General features: G+C 46.6%; 1 protein-coding gene across 3 annotated transcripts in view; it reads right to left on the minus strand.

Moving 5' to 3' along the window:
* Positions 1 to 12,706: 12,706 nt before the first annotated feature.
* Positions 12,707 to 26,974, minus strand: part of MCUR1 (mitochondrial calcium uniporter regulator 1) — a 315,260-nt gene continuing 300,992 nt past the window's right edge. For 2 of the 3 annotated variants that reach the window (XM_063923197.1, XM_063923198.1), the window contains exons 8-9: positions 16,118 to 16,232; positions 12,707 to 14,152 (exon numbers count right to left, since the gene is read on the minus strand). In XM_063923197.1, coding sequence (XP_063779267.1) covers positions 14,097 to 14,152; positions 16,118 to 16,232 — 171 coding nt within the window. In that variant the 3' untranslated portion in view covers positions 12,707 to 14,096. Of the gene's footprint in view, positions 14,153 to 16,117; positions 16,233 to 26,974 lie in introns of those variants that run through there. The other variant, XR_010177802.1, reaches the window with a different exon arrangement.

Consider the following 26,974-nt stretch of genomic DNA (forward strand, 5'->3'; position numbering starts at 1 on the left):
TCTCGGCCGGGCACAAAAATCTAACTGAGGCTTGGAGGAGGGTCATAGGGGGAGGAGCCAGTGCACACCACCTGATCCTTAAGCTTTTATTTTGTGCCCTGTCTCCTGCGGAGCCGCTGTTCCCCATGGTCCTTACGGAGTCCCAGCATCCACTAGGACGTCAGAGAAACCTAAATTATACTTTCTTTCTAAGAGCTCAGGAGAGCCCCTAGTGTGCATCCAGCTCGGCCGGGCACAAAAATCTAACTGAGGCTTGGAGGAGGGTCATAGTGGGAGGAGCCAGTGCACACCAGGTAGTCTAAAAGCTTTCTTTTAGTTGTGCCCAGACTCCTGCGGAGCCGCTATTCCCCATGGTCCTTACGGAGTTCCCAGCATCCACTAGGACGGCAGAGAAACCTCCATATGCCTTTTTGAGTCGGCATCACCTGTCCATTGCCGAGTCCACAGGACCCTTCTGGCAGAAATTGACATAGCATTTATTCTAGAACCCAGTAGACTAATGTCTCTTTGAGCATCTCTCATATATAGGACAGCGTCTTTAATATGCCCCAAGGTCAACAATATAGTATCCTTGTCTAAGGTATCAATTTCCTCAGACACGGTATCCGTCCATGCTGCTACAGCACTACACACCCAGGCCGACGCGATCGCCGGCCTCAGTAAGGTACCTGAATGTGTATAAATGGACTTCAGGGTAACCTCCCGTTTGCGATCCGCAGCATCTTTGAGGGTAGCCGTATCCTGTGACGGCAAGGCTACCTTCTTGGATAAGTGTGTTAAAGCTTTGTCCACCTTAGGGGAGGATTCCCAGCTTAACCTGTCCGTTGGCGGGAAAGGATACGCCATAAGAATCCTTTTGGAAATCTGCAGTTTTTTATCTGGAGATTCCCAAGCCTTTTCACATAACTCATTTAGCTCGTGTGAGGGGGGAAAGGTTACCTCCGGCTTCTTTTCCCCATACATATGTACCCTCTTGTCAGGGACTGGGATTTCCTCTGTGATGTGCAACACATCCTTAATTGCTATAATCATATAACGGATGGATTTGGCCAATTTTGGCTGTAACTTTGCATCATCGTAATCGACACTGGAGTCAGAATCCATGTCGGTATTTGTGTCAACAATTTGGGATAGTGGGCGCTTCTGAGACCCTGACGGCCTCTGCGACATAGGATCAGGCACGGGTTGGGACCCTGACTGTCCTGAGGCTTCAGCTTTTTCTAACCTTTTATGCAAGGAATTAACATTATCATTTAAAACCTTCCACATATCCATCCAATCAGGTGTCGGCGCCATCGGCGGAGACACCACATTCATTTGCTCCCGCTCTGCTTCCACATAGCCTTCCTCATCAGACATGTCGACACAAGCATACCGACACACCACACACACAGGGAATGCCCTTTTTGAAGACAGTTCCCCCACAAGGCCCTTAGGAGAGACAGAGAGAGAGTATGCCAGCACACACCCCAGCGCTATAAACCCAGGAATAACACAGTAACTTAATGTTAACCCAGTAGCTGCTGTTTATATATTGTTTTTTGCGCCTAATTATGTGCCCCCCCTCTCTTTTTACCCTCTTCTACCGTGTATCTGCAGGGGAGAGCCTGGGGAGCTGCCTCTCAGCGGAGCTGTGGAGAAAAAATGGCACTGAGGAAGAAGCCCCGCCCCCTCGGCGGCGGGCTTCTGTCCCGCTTAAATATGCAATTTTTGTCGGGGGCTCATACATATATACAGTGCCCAGCTGTATATATGTTTAACTTTTGCCAAAAGAGGTCCCAAATGCTGCCCAGGGCGCCCCCCCCCTGCGCCCTGCACCCTTACAGTGACCGGAGTATGTGAGGCGTGTGGGAGCAATGGCGCACAGCTGCAGTGCTGTGCGTTACCTCAGTGAAGAACTGAGTCTTCTGCCGCCTGTGAAGTCTTCTTTGCTTCTCATACTCACCCGGCTTCTGTCTTCCGGCTCTGCTAGGGGGACGGCGGCGCGGCTCTGGGATCGGACGGCGAGGGTGAGATACTGCGTACGATCCCTCTGGAGCTAATGGTGTCCAGTAGCCTAAGAAGCAGGACCTAGCTTCAGAGAGTAGGGCTGCTTCTCTCCCCTCAGTCCCACGATGCAGGGAGTCTGTTGCCAGCAGAGCTCCCTGAAAATAAAAAACCTAACAAAATACTTTCTCTCAGCAAACTCAGGAGAGCTCACTGAAAAGCACCCAGCTCGTCTGGGCACAGTATCAAACTGAGGTCTGGAGGAGGGGCATAGAGGGAGGAGCCAGTGCACACCAGAACCTAAATTCTTTCTTAAAGTGCCCATGTCTCCTGCGGAGCCCGTCTATCCCCATGGTCCTTACGGAGTCCCCAGCATCCACTAGGACGTTAGAGAAATATACATATACAAACATGAAAAATATGATGTGGACACATTTGAGGCCGGAGACCTGTTGCACATGACAAAGTCATGTCACATTCGCCATTTTTTAAATGGATGAATAAGCACTAGACGCCATATACTGTAAATGTATAAGTAATAATGTGTTTTAATGTGTTACATTTAGTGCTCTATACATGGTAATAGAATTGCATGTTTAAAATAAGATTTTACTTACCGGTAAATCTATTTCTCGTAGTCCGTAGTGGATGCTGGGAACTCCGAAAGGACCATGGGGAATAGCGGCTCCGCAGGAGACTGGGCACAACTAAAGAAAGCTTTTAGGTCACCTGGTGTGCACTGGCTCCTCCCACCATGACCCTCCTCCAAGCCTCAGTTAGGACACTGTGCCCGGACGAGCTGACATAATAAGGAAGGATTTTGAATCCCGGGTAAGACTCTTACCAGCCACACCAATCACACCGTATAACTCGTGATACCATACCCAGTTTAACAGTATGAAAACAACTGAGCCTCTCAACAGATGGCTCAACAATAACCCTTTAGTTAACAATAACTATGTACAAGTATTGCAGACAATCCGCACTTGGGACGGGCGCCCAGCATCCACTACGGACTACGAGAAATAGATTTACCGGTGAGTAAAATCTTATTTTCTCTGACGTCCTAGTGGATGCTGGGAACTCCGAAAGGACCATGGGGATTATACCAAAGCTCCCAAACGGGCGGGAGAGTGCGGATGACTCTGCAGCACCGAATGAGAGAACTCAAGGTCCTCCTCAGCCAGGGTATCAAATTTGTAGAATTTTGCAAACGTGTTTGCCCCTGACCAAGTAGCAGCTCGGCAAAGTTGTAAAGCCGAGACCCCTCGGGCAGCCGCCCAAGATGAGCCCACCTTCCTTGTGGAATGGGCTTTTACTGATTTAGGATGCGGCAGTCCAGCCGCAGAATGCGCCAGCTGAATTGTGCTACAAATCCAGCGAGCAATAGTCTGCTTAGAAGCAGGAGCACCCAGCTTGTTGGGTGCATACAGGATAAATAGCGAGTCAGTTTTCCTGACTCTAGCCGTCCTGGAAACATACATTTTCAAGGCCCTGACTACGTCCAGTAACTTGGAATCCTCCAAGTCCCTAGTAGCCGCAGGCACCACAATAGGTTGGTTCAAGTGAAAAGCTGATACCACCTTATCGAGAAACTGGGGACGAGTCCTCAATTCTGCCCTATCCATATGGAAAATCAGATAAGGGCTTTTACATGACAAAGCCGCCAATTCTGACACACGCCTGGCTGAAGCCAAGGCCAATAACATGACCACTTTCCACGTGAGATACTCTAGATCCACGGTTTTAAGTGGCTCAAACCAATGTGATTTTAAGAAACTCAACACCACGTTGAGATCCCAAGGTGCCACTGGAGGCACAAAAGGGGGGCTGAATATGCAGCACTCCCTTAACAAACGTCTGAACTTCAGGTAGTGAAGCTAGTTCTTTCTGGAAGAAAATCAACAGAGCCGAGATCTGTACCTTAATGGAGCCTAATTTCAGGCCCATAGTCACTCCTGCTTGTAGGAAATGCAGAAATCGACCCAGTTGAAATTCCTCTGTTGGGGCCTTTTTGGCCTCACACCAAGCAACATACATCCGCCATATGCGGTGATAATGCTTTGCAGTTACATCTTTCCTGGCTTTAATCAGCGTAGGAATGACTTCCTCCGGAATGCCCTTTTCCTTCAGGATCCGGCGTTCAACCGCCATGCCGTCAAACGCAGCCGCGGTAAGTCTTGGAACAGACAGGGCCCCTGCTGCAGCAGGTCCTGTCTGAGCGGCAGAGGCCATGGGTCCTCTGAGATCATCTCTTAAAGTTCTGGGTACCACGCTCGTCTTGGCCAATCCGGAACCACGAGTATTGTTCTTACTCCTCGTTTTCTTATTATTCTCAGTACCCTTGGTATGAGAGGCAGAGGGGGGAACACATAAACTGACTGGTACACCCACGGTGTCACTAGAGCGTCCACAGCTATCGCCTGAGGGTCCCTTGACCTGGCGCAATATCTCTCTAGTTTTTTGTTTAGGCGGGACGCCATCATGTCCACCTGTGGCCTTTCCCAACGGTTTACCAACAGTTGGAAGACTTCTGGATGAAGTCCCCACTCTCCCGGGTGTAGGTCGTGTCCGCTGAGGAAGTCTGCTTCCCATTTGTCCACTCCCGGAATGAACACTGCTGACAGTGCTAAGACGTGATTTTCCGCCCATCGGAGAATCCTTGTGGTTTCTGCCATCGCCATCCTGCTTCTTGTGCCGCCCTGTCGGTTTACATGGGCGACTGCCGTGATGTTGTCTGATTGGATCAGTACCGGCTGGTTTTGAAGCAGAGGCCTTGCCAGACTTAGGGCATTGTAAATGGCCCTCAGTTCCAGAATATTTATGTGTAGGGACAACTCCTGACTTGACCAAAGTCCTTGGAAATTTCTTCCCTGTGTGACTGCCCCCCAGCCTCGAAGGCTGGCATCCGTGGTTACCAGGACCCAGTCCTGTATGCCGAATCTGCGGCCCTCTTGAAGATGAGCACTCTGCAGCCACCATAGTAGAGATACCCTGGTCCTTGGAGACAGGGTTATCAGCCGATGCATCTGAAGATGCGATCCCGACCACTTGTCCAAGAGGTCCCACTGAAAGGTTCTTGCATGGAACCTGCCGAATGGAATTTTGCTTCGTAAGAAGCTACCATTTTTCCCAGGACTCGTGTGCAGTGATGCACCGATACCCGTTTTGGTTTCAGGAGGTCTCTGACTAGAGATGACAGCTCCTTGGCTTTCTCCTGCGAGAGAAACACTTTTTTCTGTTCTGTGTCCAGAACCATCCCCAGGAACAGTAGGCGTGTGGTAGGAACCAGCTGTGTCTTTGGAATGTATAGAATCCATCCGTGCTGTTGTAGCACTTCCCGAGATAGTGCTACTCCGACCAACAACTGCTCCTTGGACCTCGCCTTTATAAGGAGATTGTCCAAGTACGGGATAATTAAAACTGCCTTTCTCGAAGGAGTATAATCATTTCTGCCATTACCTTGGTAAAGACCCTCGGTGCCGTGGACAGTCCAAACGGCAGTGTTTGGAATTGGTAATGGCAATCCTGTACCACAAATCTGAGGTACTCCTGGTGAGGATGGTAAATGGGGACATGTAGGTAAGCCTCCTTGATGTCCAGGGATACCATGTAATCCCCCTCCTCCAGGCTTGCAATAATCGCCCTGAGCGATTCCATCTTGAACTTGAATTTTTTTTATGTATGTGTTCAAGGATTTCAAATATAAAATGGGTCTCACCGAACCGTCCGGTTTCGGTACCACAAACAGTGTGGAATAGTAACCCCATCCTGACTATCACCTGCTGGGAATACAGCTTGTGAATTGCCTCTAGCACAGTCTCCCTGCCTGAGGGAGTTGTCGGCAAGGCAGATTTGAGGAAACGGCGGGGGGGGGGAGACGCCTCGAATTCCAGCTTGTACCCCTGAAATACTACTTGAACGATCTAGGGATCCACCTGTGAGCGAGCCCACTGATCGCTGAAATTTTTGAGGCGGCCCCCCACCGTACCTGGCTACGCCTGTGGAGCCCCCCCGTCATGCGGTGGACTCAGAGGAAGCGGGGGAAGAATTTTGATTCTGGGAACTGGCTGACTGGTGCAGCTTTTTCCCTCTTCCCTCGTTTTACACGCTTGCATTTCTGAAGCCGAAAGGACTGTACCTGATAATACAGTGCTTTCTGAGGCTGTGAGGAAACCTGAGGTAAAAAATTTTTTTTCTTCCCAGCTGTTGCTGTGGATACGAGGTCCCAGAGACCATCCCCAAACAATTCCTCACCCTTATAAGGCTCTATGTGCCTTTTAAAGTCAGCATCACCTGTCCAGTGTCGGGTCTCTAATAACCTCCTGACCGAATGGACATTGCATTAATTCTGGATGCCAGCCGGCAAAATATCCCTCTGTGCATCCCTCATATATAAGACGACGTCTTATGTTCGCAAAATAGTATCCCTGTTTGACAGGGTTACAGACCACGCTGCAGCAGCACTATCTGCAGGTCTCAGTCTAGTACCTGAGTGTGTAAATACAGACTTCAGGATAGCCTCCTGCTTTTTATCAGCAGGTACCTTCAAAGTGGCCGTATCCTAAGACGGCAGTGCCACCTTTTTTGACAAACGTGTGAGCGCCTTATCCACCCTAGATGATATCTCCCAGCGTAACTTATCCTCTGGCGGGAAAGGGTCCGCCATCAGTAACTTTTTAGAAATTACCAGTTTCTTATCGGGGGAACCCACGCTTTTTCACACTTCATTCACTCATTTGATGGGGGAACAAAACACTGCCTGCTTTTTCTCCCCAAACATAAAACCCTTTTTTAGTGGTACTTGGGTTAATGTCAGAAATGTGTAACACATTTTTTATTGCCGGGATCATGTAACGGATGTTCCTAGTGGATTGTGTATATGTCTCAACCTCTGTGTCGACATCTGTGTCTGCCATCTGAGGGAGCGGGCGTTTTTGAGCCCCTGATGGCCTTTGAGACGCCTGGGCAGGCGCGGGCTGAGAAGCCGGCTGTCCCATAGCTGTTACGTCATCCAGCCTTTTATGTAAGGAGTTGACACTGTCGGTTTATACCTTCCACCTATCCATCCACTCTGGTGTCGGCCCCACAGGGGGCGACATCACATTTATCGGCATCTGCTCTGCCATCACATAAGCCTCCTCATCAAACGTGTCGACACAGCCATACCGACACACCGCACACACACAGGGAATGCTCTGACTGAGGACAGGACCCCACACAGCCCTTTGGGGAGACAGAGAGAGAGTATGCCAGCACACACCAGAGCGCTATATAATTTACGGATTAACACTACATTGAGTGAATTTTTCCCAATAGCTGCTTGTATATACAATATTGCGCCTAAATTTAGTGCCCCCCCTCTCTTTTTAACCCTTTGAGCCTGAAAACTACAGGGGAGAGCCTGGGGAGCTGTCTTCCAGTTGCACCGTGAAGAGAAAATGGCGCCAGTGTGCTGAGAGAGATAGCTCCGCCCCTTTTTCGCGGACTTTTCTCCCACTTTTTTATGGATTCTGGCAGGGGTATTTATCACATATATAGCCTCTGGGGCTATATATTGTGATATATATGCCAGCCAAGGTGTTTTTATTGCTGCTCAGGGCGCCCGCCCCCCCCCCCAGCGCCCTGCACCCTCAGTGTGAAGTGTGCATGAGGAGCAATGGCGCACAGCTGCAGTGCTGTGCGCTACCTTGGTGAAGACTGATGTCTTCTGCCGCCGATTTTCCGGACCTCTTCTTGCTTCTGGCTCTGTAAGGGGGACGGCGGCGCGGCTCCGGGACCGAACACCAAGGCCAGTTCCATGCGGTCGATCCCTCTGGAGCTAATGGTGTCCAGTAGCCTAAGAAGCCCAAGCTAGCTGCAAGCAGGTAGGTTCGCTTCTTCTCCCCTTAGTCCCTCGCTGCAGTGAGCCTGTTGCCAGCAGGTCTCACTGTAAAATAAAAAACCTAATTATATACTTTCTTTCTAGAAGCTCAGGAGAGCCCCTAGTGTGCATCCAACCTCGGCCGGGCACAAAATCTAACTGAGGCTTGGAGGAGGGTCATGGTGGAAGGAGCCAGTGCACACCAGGTGACCTAAAAGCTTTCTGTAGTTGTGCCCAGTCTCCTGCGGAGCCCCTATTCCCCATGGTCCTTTCGGAGTTCCCAGCATCCACTAGGACGTCAGAGAAATGTATTTATATTTAAGATATGTAAAAATGTATTTGAAAGATAAAATTGCACCTACTATACATATGACTGTATAAGGTATGACCACCTTCTGTGAGTGTATGAGGAGGTATTGAGAGTGACAAACCCTTTGATGATAATCAGTGTACTCATTCCAGTGGGGAAATACAATAGGGTCCAAGTTTGCAGAGATTCGGGATTTCAGCCGAGATTGCTTGTATTTTTAAAGCAGCATTCATTTACAAGGCAAAAACAAGTCTGTGCTGCTTTGTAAATGATTGCTGCTTTAAAAATATGGCTGAAATCCTGTACCTCCGTAAACTCGGACCCTATTACATTTCCCAGCTGGTGTTGTGTCTGCATTTTGCTGCATCCTGTGAGAAGGTATTAAGGGGGTCATTCCGAGTTGATCGCTAGCTGCCGTTGTTCGCAGCGCAGCGATCAGGCTAAAAAATGGCATTTCTGCGCATGCGTATGCCCCGCAATGCGCATGCGCGACATACGGGTACAAAGCCCGTTGTGGTTGTGCACAGGTTCTAGCAAGACGATTGACAGAAAGGGGGCGTTTCTGGGTGTCAACTGACCGTTTTCAGGGAGTGTTTGCAAAAATGCAGGCGTGGTTGGGCGTTCGCTGGGTGGGTGAATGACGTCAAATCCGGACACGAATAGGCTGAAGTGATCGCAAGCACTGAGTAGGATCAGAGCTACTCTGAAACTGCACAAACTGTTTTTGCAGAGCTTGGCTTTCCGGATGCACTGTAGATACTTTGATTCTGTGTGATAGATATGTCAGAGGAGGAATACAAATTACCAGTTCCTGTGTAATGTGAGTTGCATTTACATTTTGGAATAGCTGGTCTGATTGGTATACAAAACCAATTATGGGAGGATTTCACCATGCTGTATTGTGTCTTCTGATTATAAAAAGAGGGCATGTGAGACCTGTCTGTTGAGATTTATCCATTCTGTGACATCAAGAAGATTGTACTGCTGTGAATATATGTATACCCCCCTTGCAAAGAGGAGGAGTCTTTTTTAAGACCATTTTAGCAATGAACATCTTGCTTTCAAAACAACTGCCTTAATCTTGCTACGAACAGTAGTGCCACAATCGCAATTCCGTTCTCTGGCTCTTCAGGGCTGAGCCGAGTGTCTCCAAGCTTCGCCCTCTGCCAGCTACCATGCAAGGCCTGGTCCTTTGTAGTAATCAGCCGACACCAATTAGAAGGTGTGCCAGCAGCATATCTACGTATACACAGCAGCAAGCAGTTCCAGGTGCCAGTGGTAGGACCAGGTTGAGGCAGCAAAATACCTGCCCACTGCACAGTGGGTTGAGCCAGTAAAAGGCGATTACTGACACTAAGAGGGAATTCCCCTACTGGCCCAGGTCCCATGAGACACAAATAAATCTGTGATCACCTAGCGCAGACAGCGAGGCGCATCAGGTTACAACATTATTACACTTAAAATAAATACTGGGGAAACACATTTTATTTAGAGAGAATAATTAATACACAGCAATATAAAGGTGAGGGTTTGTTTTTTTAAAGCAGTGGGTTGAGCCAGTAAAAGGCGATTACTGACACTAAGAGGGAATTCCCCTACTGGCCCAGGTCCCATGAGACACAAATAAATCTGTGATCACCTAGCGCAGACAGCGAGGCGCATCAGGTTACAACATTATTACACTTAAAATAAATACTGGGGAAACACATTTTATTTAGAGAGAATAACTAATACACAGCAATATAAAGGTGAGGGTTTGTTTTTTTAAAGCACAGGTTTATAGGCAAGATATAGTGCAGCCATATATCCCGTGTAGACCATGTGTTACATAAGTAATGTCTGTCATTAGTTAACTAGGATAGGCTGACATGTACAAATGTAGCCACAGTCATCGCACAAGTGGCTATTCACAGGTATGACTTGATTAACACAACTAGTGGGCACGTGCGAATAGTCACAGACATGGCCAGTCCTCCTATCCTAAGGCTGTCCCGTCTCCCTTGCAGTGGGAGCTGATGGGGCTCCAGCATTGAGGAGGTGGGACAGCCTTACACAATTATGTAGATCTACATAATAACAATAGTGAAGATGCTTGAAGTTGGTACTGGCACTTAATACAAGGATCAGGGACAGGTCAAACTGTAGCTTGAGAAATCTGGCTTCTGAACCCATCAAGAGGAGCCAGGAGCAAATCCCTTGTGAGAAAGAGAGACCTTACTCCTATGGGGTGTATTCAATAACTGTCGGAAGCTGCAGTCTTGTCGGAAAGACTGCAGCTTCCGACAGTTTTAGGTCGGAAGGGGTTCCGACCTACTCATTACGGACCCATTTTTTCCGACAAGTCGGGAAACCCGACTTGTCGGAATGCACACTGATCGGTGGCTTCAGCCGCCGATCAGCGTGCATTGTCGAAAGCGGGACCAAACCCGAGAGGTTTTAGCCCCGTTTCTCAATCCGACTAAAAAAAGTCGGATTGAGATGAGGGAGCTGAGAGCAGGAGACAGAGCGAGCAGCGGGGAGAGCAGTAACCCAACGGCAGCATCCACCCACTTGTTGGAGCCGGTTGGACGCTGCCGTGAGCCTCCAGTTACGCTGCTGCACCCGCAGTCTCCTCCCTCCGTCCACTCTGTCTCCTCCGCTGATCCCCCCTGGCGCCGCAGACATCCCCGCCCCCTGCGCCGCAGGCATCTCCCCCCCTCGGCACAGCAGACATTTCCCCCCGATGCCGCTGTCAGCGCACCCGCAGCCGCTGACAGCAGCAGCAGGTCAGGAAACCAGGAACAGCCAAATCCAACAGTCGGATTTGGCCGCTCTTTGAATAGGGGTTGTCGGGTCCATTCCGACAACTGCATGTCGGAATGGACACGACTCTTATTGAATATACCCCTATATGGGTAAATGCTATTTATAGTATACTGGTTAAATGAAAAATAAAGCACAGAATTCTTATTCATGTGTTACAAATTCAATTATCTTTAAATTATTATTTTGCTCTTAATATGCAAATACTGTATATAGTTGCAGGAAGCACTCAGTGAAAATATACACATGAAATCTGGCTGCACATAAAAAATGGGATTCCGTATAATCAATAAATTATATTGAACCAATATTTATTTAAAAAAATATATATATATATTGATCCAAAAAAAGTACCATCTGTGGATTATGGAGATCTGCAGTTTACTTTCAGTTGAACGTCACACTTTTCACTCACCTGCTAATTTGGTACACAGCTGTAGCACACTAAATTCCTTTTTAAAATCTTGTTTATACTGTATGTGCCTATATTGCCTTTCATTGTGACCCAAATGAAGGTTGTGAGAGGAGGAAGCGGTTAAAATACAGCTAGTCGAGATCCCGGCGGTCACAATGCCAACGCCGGGTTCCCGAGTAGTGGTGAAATGCTTGTGCTGGAATACCGGCGACACAGGCTATTTTCCCTTTGTGGGTGTCCACGACACCCATATAAGGAGAATAGAACGTGTGGGGAGCGCAGCAAGCCACAGTGCCTGCAGCGTGGCGAGCCTACAAAGGGCTTTCTAGCGCTTGCCCCACTGCCGGCATTACGGCGGATGGGATCCCGCTGTCGGGATCATAACAGCCAGGATCCCATCCGCCGGCATTTCATACTGATCCAGTGAAAGGTGGGCTGAATTTTATTATTGTTTTAAAAAAATTGTTAGCCTATACTAGTTGCTGCTCAACTTTTAAGAACACTGCCTCATTTTATATTACAGGTTGAGTATCCCATATCCAAATATTCCGAAATACGGAATATTCCGAAATACAGTATGGAATTTTTTGAGTGAGATTGAGATAGGGAAACCTTTGTTTTCTGCTAACTCAATGTACACAAACTTTGTTTAATACAAAAAAATATAAAAAAATTTTTATTAAATGACCTTCAGGCTGTGTGTATAAGGTGTATATGAAACAAATGAATTTTGTGTATGTACACAAACTTTGTTTAATGCACAAAGTTATTAAAACTATTGGCTAGAATTACCCTCAGGCTGTGTGTATAAGGAGTATATGAATCATAAATGCATTCTGTGCTTAGACTTGGGTCCCATCACCATGATATCTCATTATGGTATGCAATTATTCCAAAATACAGAAAAATCCGATATCCAAAATACCTCTGGTCCCAAGCATTTTGGATATGGGATACTCAACCTGTACAGACAATTTTTTTTCCTTAACACACGGAGTTCCAAAAATCTCTCTGCAGTGACTGTGTGCTTAACAAGTCTTCCTGCAGATGTCTGCTAACTAACATGACAAAATAATTGTTTTTGAACACTTTATTTACATGAAATAAGACATGCTCTAGTGTATCTGGTGGTCCCGTGATTCCCCACTGGCTTTGCCCTTCTCTGGCCGCCCACAGCTGAAGAGGAGATCTGCAGCCAGACACAGTGCTCACTGCGGAGGGACTTTTTGAACTCCCTGTATACAGTCAGGTCCATAAATATTGGGACATCGTCACAATTCTCATATTTTATACACCACCAGAATGGATTTGAAATGAAACAAACAAGATGTGCTTTGACTGCATACTTTCTGCTTTAATTTGAGGGTATTTACATCCAAATCAGGTGAACGGTGTAGGAATTACAATGGTTTCTATATGTGCCCCCCACTTTTTAAGGGACCAAAAGTAATGGGACAAACTAAACAATCCTAAATCAAACTTACACTTTTTAATATTTTGTTGCAAATCCTTTGCAGTCAATTACAGCCTGAAGTCTGGAACGCATAGACATCACCAGACGCTGGGTTTCATCCCTGGTGATGCTCTGCCAGGCCTCTACTGCAAATGTCTTCAGTTCCTGCTTGTTCTTGGGGCCTTTTCCCTTCAGTTTTGTCTTCATCAAGTGAAACGCTTGTTTAATCAGATTCAGGTCAGGTAATTGACTTGGCCATTGCATAACATTCCACTTATTTGCCTTAAAAAACTCTTTGGTTGCTTTCTCAGTATGCTTCGGGTCATAGTCCATTTGCACTGTGAAGCACCGTCCAATGAGTTCTGAAGCATTTCACTGAATATGAACAGATACTTAGCTTTCCGGAGTCCATTGCTGACCGTGTGTGGGCCCCCTCCTCTCCCGTAGCCGTCGCGCTGCTAGCGCACTGACCACTAGAGACTCTAGCACAGTGCCAGAGTCTACAGCGCATGCGCAGGACTCCCAAAAAATGATGCTGTGGCCATTTTTCGGAGTCCTACGCATGCACTGTAGACTCTGGCACTGTGCCAGAGTCTACATCGCTCAGAGCGCTAGCAGCGGCGTGACGGCTACAGGAGAGGAGGGGGCCCACATATACGGAGTCTGCACATGGGTCCCCTCCTCTCTAGAGACGCCCCTGGACACATCTGTATATATAGAATGCTTCAGCAATTTAATCTTAATCCTGCTGCAGCAATATTCCTTTACTCCATTACATTGGAGTAAAATTTAGTTGATTCCTTCACTGAAAATACCATCTGGACACAACAGGCTAAGTACAGAAAGTGAAAATATTGTGCACATACAAGCCAAAATGCAGATATTTCTGACTATAAACAATATATTTATTGTGCTTTACATTCTTTACAAGCCAATTCAGAACACTGTTATAAATGAGTGGACGGAAAAACATTAACATAGTTCCACAAAAAGGGATAATGTAATAGCCTGCCGAGCTGCGGGACTTTGCGCGAGTCTGGACGTATTTTTCAAGCAGCAATCATTTACAAGGCAAACTTGCACAAAGTCACGCACCTTAGGCAGCTCGCAGGCTGTTATATTTAGCCCAAAGTGTTTTACAAGTGGGTGCAGTTGATTTCTTTGGTAATATAGCGGATTATCAAAATAATCCATATTTAAAGTGTGTTTAAAACGATAAACTAGGAGATGACTGTAAAATGTAAGAAATTGTGCAGACCAATGAATGTTACATCCACAGACGATAAAATCCCAAAGCTATCGTAAGGCATGTAAACACAGAACCTGTATTGGGAAGAAAAAAGAAACAAAATAAATCAAAGTTACAAAAATTGTTTAATGCATTAACCTTATAGTCACTTAAGTAATTACCTATAATGTAGATTGTATATATATATATATATATATATATATATATATATATATTTTTATTAGTACTAGTATTTTTAACCCATCATTTGTCAGTATGAAAAAAAAACCCTAACAATATTGATGTGTATCTGACAGATGGTGATCCCGTGATTAAACTTCATCATGGACATGCAGGTATGTGCTTCACTGGCTGGGGAGAAGCTGTCCAAAGAGTGATTTGCAGGCAAATAATTGGTTATGTTAGGGGAGAAGGTGGATGCAGAGCCGCCATCAAGGGGTTACTGTGGGGACAACTCTCCCGGGCCCGGCCACTCTGACAGAGAGGTCGCATCAGTGCAGCAGACAGTATGGAATACTTTTGAAAATGTTCCTCCCAAAATGGCCGCCGCATCAGAGAAGACAATTCTTAAAGATGCTAGAGGAGGAGGTGGCCATTTTGGGAGGGACATTTTCAATCGTTTGAAGGGGGTAGACGCGAACAGCTTCCCCCGCCTGTACAGCAGACCCGTGGTGGCAGCCAGGGGGAGGATCCCCTAATAACGAGCAGGTACTGTGGCATAGGGCATTATTACTGTGTGGGCATAATATGAAGTCAGGGGCATTATTGTTTGGGACATAACATGGTGGCAGGTGCATGACTGTGGGGGCATAATATGGGGTTAGGGGCATTATTGTGGGGCTTAATATGGTACAAGGGGCATTACTTTGTGGGGTATAATATGGTGTTGTTCAGAGTATGTGCACAGGAAGTTTATGTTATTATCTATGTATGTATCTATGTATCTATGTATCTATGTATGTATCTATGTATCTATCTATGTATCTATCTATCTATCTATCTATCTATCTATCTATCTATCTATCTATCTATCTATCGTAAAGTTTTCTTTAATTTAATTGGAAATGGGGGGCTATTTTGTCAGCCCAGGGACCCGCAATTTCTGATAGCAGCCCTGGGTTGATGAGTGGACTGGCCCAGCTGACCCAGAGTGGTAGTATGAATATACATATATTTCTGTTGTGTGAAATTTAATGGGTGTATCGGGTTCACATTTTTGTATCATGTGCTGTGTAGGCTGTAGGTTGCCATACGGTTTCACAAACTATTTCTGATAAAAACTTCTCTGGGATGTTTCCTACTTTAAAGGGCAGGCTAGATGGGCCAGAGGTTCTTATCTGCCATCAAAATATAAGTTTCTATGTTACCACTGTCTCTGTATATTGGTGCTAATGATAGACATTTTATCTGACCTCCTGATATCGTGGCCATATCTCTCTGTGTATGGCCACATAATATCTGTGCTTCTCCATTGGGGAGAAGACATTTCCCTGCTCCTCCACTGTGAAAGAACAAGGGAAGTGTCAGGAGGTCAGCCCAGGGCAGCACATACCCTATATGGCCGACTTACAGTTCACAGACGATTCCGGTCAGGTTACCATGCAGGGTGCTATGATAAGCTCACTGCTTTGGGAAGTGCAGGATCAGAGGAGGGAAAGCCATATATTTTTAAATAACTTATCCCCCCACACAATACGCTAATGGCAAATTACGTATTTTGGATGGAGAACCCATATTGACAGAATATTTTGGAAAGCATCAATGTTTCACATATGCCTGAGACTGTCAGGGATGCCAAGGTAGTGGTGGTAGCATTTTTTGGGTGGGTGTGTCTGGTGTTGATGGATACATATTACAGGGGCTGGACAGGGTCCAGATCAGAGGGGAAGAAACACCCCCAACCCCACCGCATGTCAACAAACACACATTAAAAGCAATGCACAATATGCTGTTATGGCGTTGCCTCAACCCCACAATTGGTTAGGCCCCCAAACTAGCACCAAGGGAATGTCTATGCAGCTCTGGCAAAACTAACTTACCTGCAAGGTATTTGATAGCGTCAAGTTTATGGGATTCTAGCATGGTTTTAATTCCTGCTACCTCTGTGTCAATCTTCCTCTTTGTTTGAGTCAGTCCTCTATCTTGTTGGGAATGCTGAAAGTAAGACATGTTATACCTTTACATTTCAAGCTGTAATGTCTCAATTATATGCACTGTATTCATGTGCTTTTGCTTTGTCTATAAACATTTTGTGTAACATGCTGATGCCTTATAAATAAAGAATAACAATAATGCATAATGAATGTTAAATTCTCAGACTGTAAATTTCCAAAGGTATTGTGAAACAATGACTTTGTTTTGGGAATGGTGTGCGAGTATGATAGACATAAATGTATATTTTCTTGTGAACAAATGAGTGACTGAGCCTCATTTTTTTACCTTGGCTATAATGATTAATCCCAATTCTGTATTCTATTTATTAACACACACACACACACACACACACACACACACACACACACACACACACACACACACACACTATATATAGATTGGGTTTAAGTTTAAGCATCTTGGCCAACTCTACCTTAAAGAAAAGGAAAGAAAAACAAATTGCACCAATAAAATATAATTCTGGGCCTAATTCATATTTGTATGCACTTGCGTATGCAGCTGCAATTTTTTAGGCTGCGGACTTGCTAATCATCACAAGTGAAGCTGCTGCTCAGAAAAGAAAGTAGACACCAACCGGAGCCATCGCAAAGTCCTCTGCAACTGCGTACACATATGCAGCACCAACGCAATAATGAGGAACATTAACTCTTTGAGTGAGTCAATCATCATGCAGACTGGACCCACAGTAGCGATGCTGGCACCATGTTTCTCTACATACATGATTACATCCGAAGGCATATACACACCCCAAAAATGGCCACGATACACTGCTCTATTGCCGCCACTCTCAGTTATCTACCCCAAATGGTCCCTTCCTATCAATCACTCTGCATTAAAATCTCACTGCGACCAGCATGCGCAGTGCTATCCCAGCACATGCTCAGATGCGTGAACATAATTAGGCCCCATGTTTAGTATATATGTGTTCTCTCTAAGGACAAAGTTGTGATTATAAGACAGTATTGTTGACATAGGCTAATAAAGAAGAAGCATTATTCCTAGTTGGAGCACTTGGGAACTACATTTCCATGAATTAAGGTTTAATCAGCGTTTACATACACTACCACACTTTTAAATATGAATCCTTCCATCTGGAAAAAATGCTGTACTCACATACCTCCCACTTATCTCACTGCAGTTACCTAGGCTCAAATCATTTATTTGAAAAGTTGAATTATCATTGGTAAATTACATAATTCGGCCCAGATAACTACAATACTGTACAACTGGATGTAAGTACTGAAAATATAGGAGTCTATTATGACACCTCACAGTTTCCCATGGTTAAAGAAAAAAATAAATAAAATAAAAACTCAACTTGTGTTTCAGCAATTTACAGTATCACACCTATTATAGAAAGCTGTTAGATGTAACAGGTGTGTAGTAAAGCGCTAGAGGGAGGTTCTACTCCCTCACTGGAAGCTTGCCTGGCCACCACAGCCTCTTCTTTTCCACAGCTAGCTGGTATAGGTGCCCCAGTAGTACCAGATACACATGCCCCCAGCAGTGCCATGACAGATACACATACACTCCCCAGTAGTGCCAGATACACATATGCCCCCAGTAGTGCCAGATACACATATGCGCCCACTAGTGCCAGATACACATATGCCCTCACAAGTGCCAGATACACATATGCCCCCACTACTGCCAGATACACATATGACCCCAGTAGTGCCAGATACATGACCCCAGTAGTGCCCGATACACACGTCCCCAGTAGTGCCCGATACACATATGTACCCAGTAGTGCCCGATACACATATGTCCCCAGTAGTGCCCGATACACATATGTCCCCAGTAGTGCCCGATACACATATGTCCCCAGTAGTGCCAGAAACACATATGCCCCCAGCATGCCAGATACACAATACCCACAGTGCCATATACACAGATACTGCCCCCAAAGTGCTAGATAAACCGGTATTGCCCCCACAGTGCTGCTCACAGCTGCCGCCCGGGCTCTGCTGCTGCTCCTGCTGCTCTGTCTGAGGGCCAGGGAGAGAGCGCAGTGCGTGCATCTCCTCCCGTCAGTCCGACACTGTACATACATTACATACTATATGCTGTTCTGAGACATATTAACTTTCCTAAAGTTTTCTACATGGGATTAAGTAAAGTCTTCTTTTGAAACATTCTAATGTACCAGGAGGAGTTACGTAATGTAAACGGATCATAAATTGTTTAGACTAAAAAAATATGTAATACCTAATATGCTACAGTACTTATAATTAAATATGTATCTCAGTCACTAGAAATAGGTAGACATTGGTAGCATACTGTACATCAAGTCACGCACTCCATGTATATTTTTTAACATATTGTTTTCAGTAATACATATATGTATGAATTACACATTGTTAGATATTTTTTGTCAAGATGAAAAGTTAATGTTATGCACACCAGTGCCAGCAGGAAAGTACTGGTGTCAGAACTGTTATGCACTCCAGTGTCTGCAGGAATGTACTGGTGTTTGAACTGTTATGCAAAACAGATGGACTCACAGACAAACTGGGGGATATGACATAATGTACACAGAAGGTGATAGGGTAACAAAATACACACAAAGTGAACAGAGAAGCCCAGAGGCTAAGGAACTGGGTATCTCCCTTGTATTAGAACTGCTAAGATGGAAAAAGCAAGATGTTGTGTTTTAATACGTAGAGTACCCGAAATGCTGTTGCTAAGGGCAACAGCAAAACCCTAAAGGGTTACCAACGGGTGTGGCAGTAAACTCCTTGGTCAGAGATGGAATGATAGACACAAGGAGAATCTCCACAATCCAAATTCTCACTTGCAGTGCACAGGTTTTAGCTTACTGCCACTAAACTGACCCCTGACACCTAGCACAGTGAGACAGGATTAGACAGGCAAGTCTTAGAATACAGCCGCAAACTTGCTAAGTTCACAGAGTAGTAACAGAACCCCAGCAAGCTAAACGACTGACTCCAGTCTTACTGCTAGGTCTGGATTGGCAGAGTGTAATACCAAATTCCCAGGCCTATTTGCAGTAAGCAACAAACAAATACAAAGCTACACAGTACTGGCTAACGTTCATGAACTGACTAACCAACAAAGATTCAGCAGCATCTGCTTACCCTGAAAAGAGGCCTTATAAAGCAGGTGCTGTCCACGCCCCACTCAGACCTCACAGACTGTGAGCACAAAAACCAGCACCGGATCCCCTGCCGTGCACAGAGCCTATAACCACTGCACAGCAAAAGACCCGAACCGGAGTATCAGCTGCGCTCAGGTTACTCCACTAGCACTTGTCTCCCGGTTGCCATGACGACGTGGCAGCACAGGGCAGGAGACCCTAACAGTACCCCCCCTCTGACGAGGGGTCAAAGAACCCCTACCACCGGGTTTATCGGGGAACTGCGAGAAGAAAGAGCGTATCAGTCTGGGGGCATGAAGATCACAACTGCGCACCCACGACCGCTCCTCCGGGCCATACCCCTTCCAGTGCACCAAAAATGACAGCCGACCCCGAACCACCTTGGAGTCAAGAATCCTTTCAACAACAAACTCCCTCTGGCCACGTATCAGAAGAGGGGAAGGTCTTCCACTGGTAGAAGGATTACTAATCGCCCGTTTTAAAAGGGAACAATGAAATGTTTTATTGATACCCAAAGAACGGGGCAGATCTAACTGAAATGCCACCGGATTGATAACCCTGGTGATCTTATAAGGGCCGATGAACCGGGGCCCTAACTTATGAGATGGCTGTCTCAACTTCAAATTCTTGGTAGACAACCAGACGAAGTCTCCTAATTTGAAGCTGCAGGGTCTTTTCCGCTTATCAAAAACCCTTTTGGTCACTAATGACACAGACACAAGGGCTTTCTTCACTTTCCGCCAAATACCTCTAAGGACCGAAACCACAGAGGAACCACCAGGCGTGGAGTCCACGGGGTCAAAAGAATTGGCCTTAGGATGATGCCCATACACACAAAGGAAGGGAGAGATCCCTGTAGCAGAGTGAGCCGCGTTGTTATAGGCAAACTCCGCCATGGACAGATGAGCAACCCAGTCAGTCTGACACTTGGAGACATAACACCTGAGGAACTGCTCCAAGGACTGGTTCACCCTTTCAGTCTGCCCATTAGACTGCGGATGGTAGCCTGACGACAAGCTGACAGAAATCTGGAGATCGGAACAAAATGCCCTCCAGAATTTGGCCACAAACTGGGATCCGCGGTCAGAGACCACATCAAGTGGCAACCCGTGGAGACGCACAACATGCAGCATAAATAATTCAGACAGGCGTCTGGCTGATGGCAGCCCAACCAGTGGAACGAAGTGCGCCATCTTCGAAAACCTGTCAACGACAACCCAGATGGCTGTCATCCCCGAGGATTTGGGCAAGTCCACCACAAAATCCATTGAAATGTGGGTCCATGGCTTAGATGGGATAGAGAGTGGATGTAATGGGCCAACAGGAACCCCTCTAGGAGTCTTATTTCGGGCACAGATGTCACATGCCCGAACCCACTGATCCACATCCTTAGCCACCGAGGGCCACCACACCGCCCTAGATAGCAACTCCCGAGTTCTGGCAATACCCGGGTGACCTGCCGACTTCTTGGCATGGAATTCCAGGAACACTCGCTGTCTTAACCTAGGAGGCACAAACAAAAGACCTACCGGAAGGTCTGGAGGAGCCTGCTCCTGTGCTCTAAGGACTAATGATAAGAGGTCCTGGGTAATGCCCACTTTAATACATGATGGGGAAACAATGGGCAACGGCTCCTCGGTGGTCTCCTGGATTGGAGCAAAACTCCGCGAGAGCGCATCAGCCTTGATGTTTTTTGACCCAGGGCGATATGTTATCAAAAAATTAAAGCGAGCAAAAAACAAAGCCCATCGTGCCTGCCTGGCATTGAGACGCTTCGCTGACTCTAAATATGCCAGATTCTTATGGTCAGTGAGAATTGAGACCACAAACTTAGCCCCCTCAAGCCAGTGTCTCCACTCCTCGAGTGCATCCTTAATAGCCAACAATTCCCGGTTACCCACGTCATAATTCATCTCGGCAGGCGAAAATTTACGGGAAAAGTAAGCACAGGGATGAAGGCGATTATCAGACACTCCCATCTGAGAAAGCACTGCCCCAATACCCATCTCAGAGGCATCCACCTCCACCACAAAAGGACGCTCTGGATCTGGGTGTCGCAGCACCTTGGCCGAAACAAATGCCCTTTTGAGACGGGCAAAAGCCGCTTTAGCCTCACAAGACCAGTGAGCAACATCCGCCCCTTTCTTAGTGAGTGCCACCAAGGGCGCCACTATAGACGAAAATCCAGCGATAAATCGTCTATAAAAATTCGCAAAGCCCAGGAAACGCTGAAGCGCCTTCAAACTAGTGGGCTGCACCCAATCCAGGACTGCCTGTACCTTGGAACCCTCCATTTGGAAACCTTCTGGGGAGATAATATATCCTAGAAATGCGATTTGCTGAACTTCAAATTCGCACTTCTCCAGCTTTGCCCCAAGCCGGTGGTCTCTGAGTTTCTGGAGGACTAAGCGTACATGCTTCCGATGTTCCTCCAGGGAATGGGAGAAGATTAGGATGTCATCTAAGTATACAACTAAGAATCTATCCAAATATTCCCTGAGCACATCATTCATGAAATCCTGGAAGACTGCCGGGGCATTACAGAGCCCAAAACGCATCACCAAATATTCATAATGCCCTGAGTGGGTATTAAAGGCAGTCTTCCATTCATCCCCCTCTCTTATTCGGATTAGATTGTACGCACCGCGTAGGTCAATCTTAGAAAAAATTGTGGCAGTACGAAGCTGGTCAAACAAGACCGAAATGAGAGGCAGTGGGTATGAGTTTTTAATCGTGATACGGTTCAATTCCCTGAAGTCGATGCAGGGTCGCAACGAACCGTCCTTTTTACCCACGAAGAAGAACCCCGACCCAACTGGAGACTGTGAAGGTCTGATAAATCCCTTAGCCAAGTTCTCCTGAATGTACTCTGCCATAGCCTGAGTCTCAGGACGTGACAGGGAGTACAACCTGCTCTTGGGAAGCTTAGCATTTGGCAACAAATCAATGGCACAGTCATAGGGGCGATGGGGAGGTAGTACCTCTGCAACTTTTTTGGAGAACACGTCCGCAAAATCTGCATAACACCCTGGCAATCCTGGCAAACTTAGCTGCGAGAGCCTGACTGGAAGGCTCAAGCAACTCCTGAAACAATCAGTACCCCAACTAAGAATCTCCCCAGAGACCCAGTCAAATTGAGGATTGTGGGCCCTTAACCAGGGTAACCCCAACACCAATGGGGCAAAAGTACAGACAGTCACATAAAAGGACAATTTTTCAGAGTGTGTGGCTCCAATAAACAAAGAAATCTGGCTAGTGCAAGAGGTAATTTTACCTTGGGATAATGGTTCCCCGTTTAACCCACAAATCTCAATTTCCGATGCCAAGGGTACTAAGGGAACAGAGTGTTTCAGGGCGAATTGGCGGTCCATAAAAACCCCGTCGGCCCCACTGTCCACAAAGGCCTCAGTCTTGACAGTTTGACCGAGGATCTTCAAGGTCACCGGAATGATAAAAGTCTTCTTGGGAAATTCTGACTTCTGGCCTGACAGGATATTTCCCATCACCCTCAGGCCCTGAAGTTTTCCGGCTTTTCTGGGCATGATACTACCACATGACCTTTATTCCCACAGTACAAACACAACCCCTGCTGTCTCCTCCGCGTCTTCTCACGCGAGGAGAGGCGGGTAGCCCCAATCTGCATAGGCTCCTCAGAAAATTCCTCAGAGTCTGAGGTTCCCTTGGGAAGGAAGGAAATCTCAGTCTCCCTTTCAAGCCTACGCTCTCTCAGCCGTCTATCCACCCGGATGGATAACTGCATGAGCTGATCCAAGCTATCAGGCAAGGGATATTGTACCAGTTGGTCCTTTATCTGGTTAGAAAGACCTCTTCGGTACTGGTGTCTCAGGGCTGGGTCATTCCACTGGGTATCATGGGCCAACCTCCGAAACTCCGTACAGTAAACCTCAACTGGCCTGCGCCCTTGCTTAAGGATCGAAATCTGAGCCTCGGCTGAGGCCGTCTTGTCAGGGTCATCATACAACATGCCCAGTGCCGTAAAAAAAGCATCAACACTTTTAAGCGACGGACAGTCAGGCTGCAACCCATATGCCCAGACCTGTGGGTCTCCTTGTAGCAAGGAAATCACTATGCCCACCCGCTGAATCTCCGACCCAGAAGACTGAGGCCTAAGCCGGAAGTATAGCTTGCAGCTCTCCTTGAAACAAAAGAACTGCGAGCGATCTCCAGAAAAACGATCCGGGAGATTTACTTTCGGCTCCTTAACCCCTGCAGGTGCTGCTGCTGCGGGAGCTCCGCCAGCAGCCTGGGAGGTGTGCATTTTAATGGACAAATCATTAAATTGTCGAGTCAGGACCTGCACCTGATCGACCACCTGTTGCAACGTATTTTGAGGGGTATGCTCCATATTCCCACAAAATTTCAACAGGAGTATTAGGCTGCTGAATATGTTATGCACACCAGTGCCAGCAGGAAAGTACTGGTGTCAGAACTGTTATGCACTCCAGTGTCTGCAGGAATGTACTGGTGTTTGAACTGTTATGCAAAACAGATGGACTCACAGACAAACTGGGGGATATGACATAATGTACACAGAAGGTGATAGGGTAACAAAATACACACAAAGTGAACAGAGAAGCCCAGAGGCTAAGGAACTGGGTATCTCCCTTGTATTAGAACTGCTTAGATGGAAAAAGCAAGATGTTGTGTTTTAATACGTAGAGTACCCGAAATGCTGTTGCTAAGGGCAACAGCAAAACCCTAAAGGGTTACCAACGGGTGTGGCAGTAAACTCCTTGGTCAGAGATGGAATGATAGACACAAGGAGAATCTCCACAATCCAAATTCTCACTTGCAGTGCACAGGTTTTAGCTTACTGCCACTAAACTGACCCCTGACACCTAGCACAGTGAGACAGGATTAGACAGGCAAGTCTTAGAATACAGCCGCAAACTTGCTAAGTTCACAGAGAAGTAACAGAACCCCAGCAAGCTAAACGACTGACTCCAGTCTTACTGCTAGGTCTGGATTGGCAGAGTGTAATACCAAATTCCCAGGCCTATTTGCAGTAAGCAACAAACAAATACAAAGCTACACAGTACTGGCTAACGTTCATGAACTGACTAACCAACAAAGATTCAGCAGCATCTGCTTACCCTGAAAAGAGGCCTTATAAAGCAGGTGCTGTCCACGCCCCACTCAGACCTCACAGACTGTGAGCACAAAAACCAGCACCGGATCCCCTGCCGTGCACAGAGCCTATAACCACTGCACAGCAAAAGACCCGAACCGGAGTATCAGCTGCGCTCAGGTTACTCCACTAGCACTTGTCTCCCGGTTGCCATGACGACGTGGCAGCACAGGGCAGGAGACCCTAACAGTTAATTACTCACAAAACTAACCTACTGCTCATAACTTGCCATCAGACAGTGAGATACTTGTTTGTGGACTTTACCCCACAGTGAGTGTTAGTATGTGAGTCACTGCCGCCACCCGGGTTCACCTGCTGCTCCCGTGGTTGAGGGACGGGGAGGAGAGTGCAGCGCGCGCCTATCCTCCCATCAGTCCAACACTGCATTACCGCTGCTGCCCGTGTAACAGTCACCGCCGCCGCCTGGGTTCACAGTCCTGCTGCTCCTGTGGCTGGGGAGGAGAGCCCAGCGAGCCGCTCACCTCTCCTCCCCTCAATCCGACACTTGTAGGCTCCGTCCTCACACAAGAGGGGGTGTGGCTAATACTCGGCAGTGCCTACCGGTGAGTTCACCGGCTCCCCAGTGTCCCAGTCCGAGCCTGTAGGTGTGTACCCGTCATTGCGATTATGGGGCTAAAGAAACTTAAATTACTAGTGATATTTATAATCTCTATTGATAGGCTATAAGGAAATACAAGTACTAATTAAATGGCATCTTTAGAATGTACATGTGAAAACACCTAGATTTGATCATTAAATGATTTTCAATGATTAGTGAACTCATCAAATAGTGATACAGTATCTATGGTATGGATAACTGTGCTTACCCTGTGCCTGTACTGTATTGTGGCCCCAATGTTTGCCGCACCAAATTAGCGGGTGTTCCCTGACTCTACACACTTTTATAGTCTTCATGCAACTAAATGTAGATAGCATGTGTTCTGTGTTTTGTAGAAATGAAACCAAATGAAGTCTCTGATCCAAAGCCACAACACTTACATTACAAATATGTAGTTTAGAATCTTAAATTAAAGGTACATGGAAAGTTATAAATAACACTTATTCCGATATGTAATAAAAGGAGAGTAATAGTAGACTTACCTTGGTTAACTCTCTTTCTGCGAGGTACACTGGGTTCCACAGGGAAAACATCGGGTGTAGAGTGGATCTTGATCCAGAGAGACACCAACAGGCTAAAGCTTTAGCTGTCCCAGGATGCATTGTGGGGCCTCCTCTATTACCCCGCCTCCAAGCACTGTGAGCTCAGTTTCGTTAACCAGTCCAATGTAGGAGCAGGTAAGAGAGAAGGCAGATGTTAGTCACATAGAACCACATTCTCATGACAGGAGAAGGGACCAGCGGCTAATGCCATACAAACCCATAGAAGCTAGGTGCGTCAGGGTGGGCGCCCTGTGGAACCCAGTGTACCTGGCAGAAAGAGTTAACCATGGTAAGTCTACCATAACTCTCCTTTTCTGCAGCAGGGTACACTGTGTTCCACAGGAAAAACATCGGGTGATGTCCTAAAGCAGTTCCTCAAGGGAAGGGACGTGCTTTAGCGGGTATGAGAACCCGGCGTCCAAAGGAAGCATCCTGGGAGGCGGAAGTATCAAAGGCATAGAACCTGATGAACGTGTTCACTGAGGACCACATAGCCGCCTTGCACAACTGTTCTGTGGACGCGCCACGGCAGGCCGCCCAAGAAGGTCCAACAGACCGAGTAGAATGGGCTGTAATATCAGCAGGAACTGGGAGTCCAGCCTGCACATAAGCTTGTGCAATCACCATTCTAATCCATCTGGCCAAGGTTTGCTTATTCGCAGGCCAGCCACGTTTGTGGAAACCAAATAGTACAAACAGGGTATCTGACCTCCTGATAAAGGCAGTTCTCTCCACATATATACGGAGAGCCCTTACCAAATTCAAAGACCGCTCTTTGGGGGACAAGTCAGAAGAGATAAAGTAAAGAGAGAAAACAGTCCCCCTCGTGCGCTTGAATACTAATAGCTGCCCCAGGAGACCACAAGGAACCTTTCACCGTGATTCAAACAGAATTCAATACAAAATAATTGTGACTCCACGTGGCGCTACTCCACACCCTCAATAAAGCAAAAATGCTTACACAATCAGTATATAGCAGTATTGGTTTCCATGTAGTAATTCATAAAAATGGCACTAAAATAAATAAACAAATATAGACATAGCGTGACCCTGTTGGTAGCAAGTGGTATTTGTGTTTGCATAGGTCCACTCACATAGATATGAGATCTTATTGCATGTAGGGAATCAAAGTCCAATGATCCTTAAGATGAAACCGCTCTCAGCTCCTTAATAGAATCCTTGTTCATGTATCACTTAAAAGAAAGGTGGTAGTAATAGTGCAACACTGTCTTAAAAGTTTAAGACACAAATTTTTAATAGACAAAATGCACTCACAAACATCCAATAAAAAAC

This window comes from Pseudophryne corroboree, chromosome 5 (genome assembly GCF_028390025.1).
Source record: "Pseudophryne corroboree isolate aPseCor3 chromosome 5, aPseCor3.hap2, whole genome shotgun sequence".
NCBI lineage: Eukaryota > Metazoa > Chordata > Amphibia > Anura > Myobatrachidae > Pseudophryne > Pseudophryne corroboree.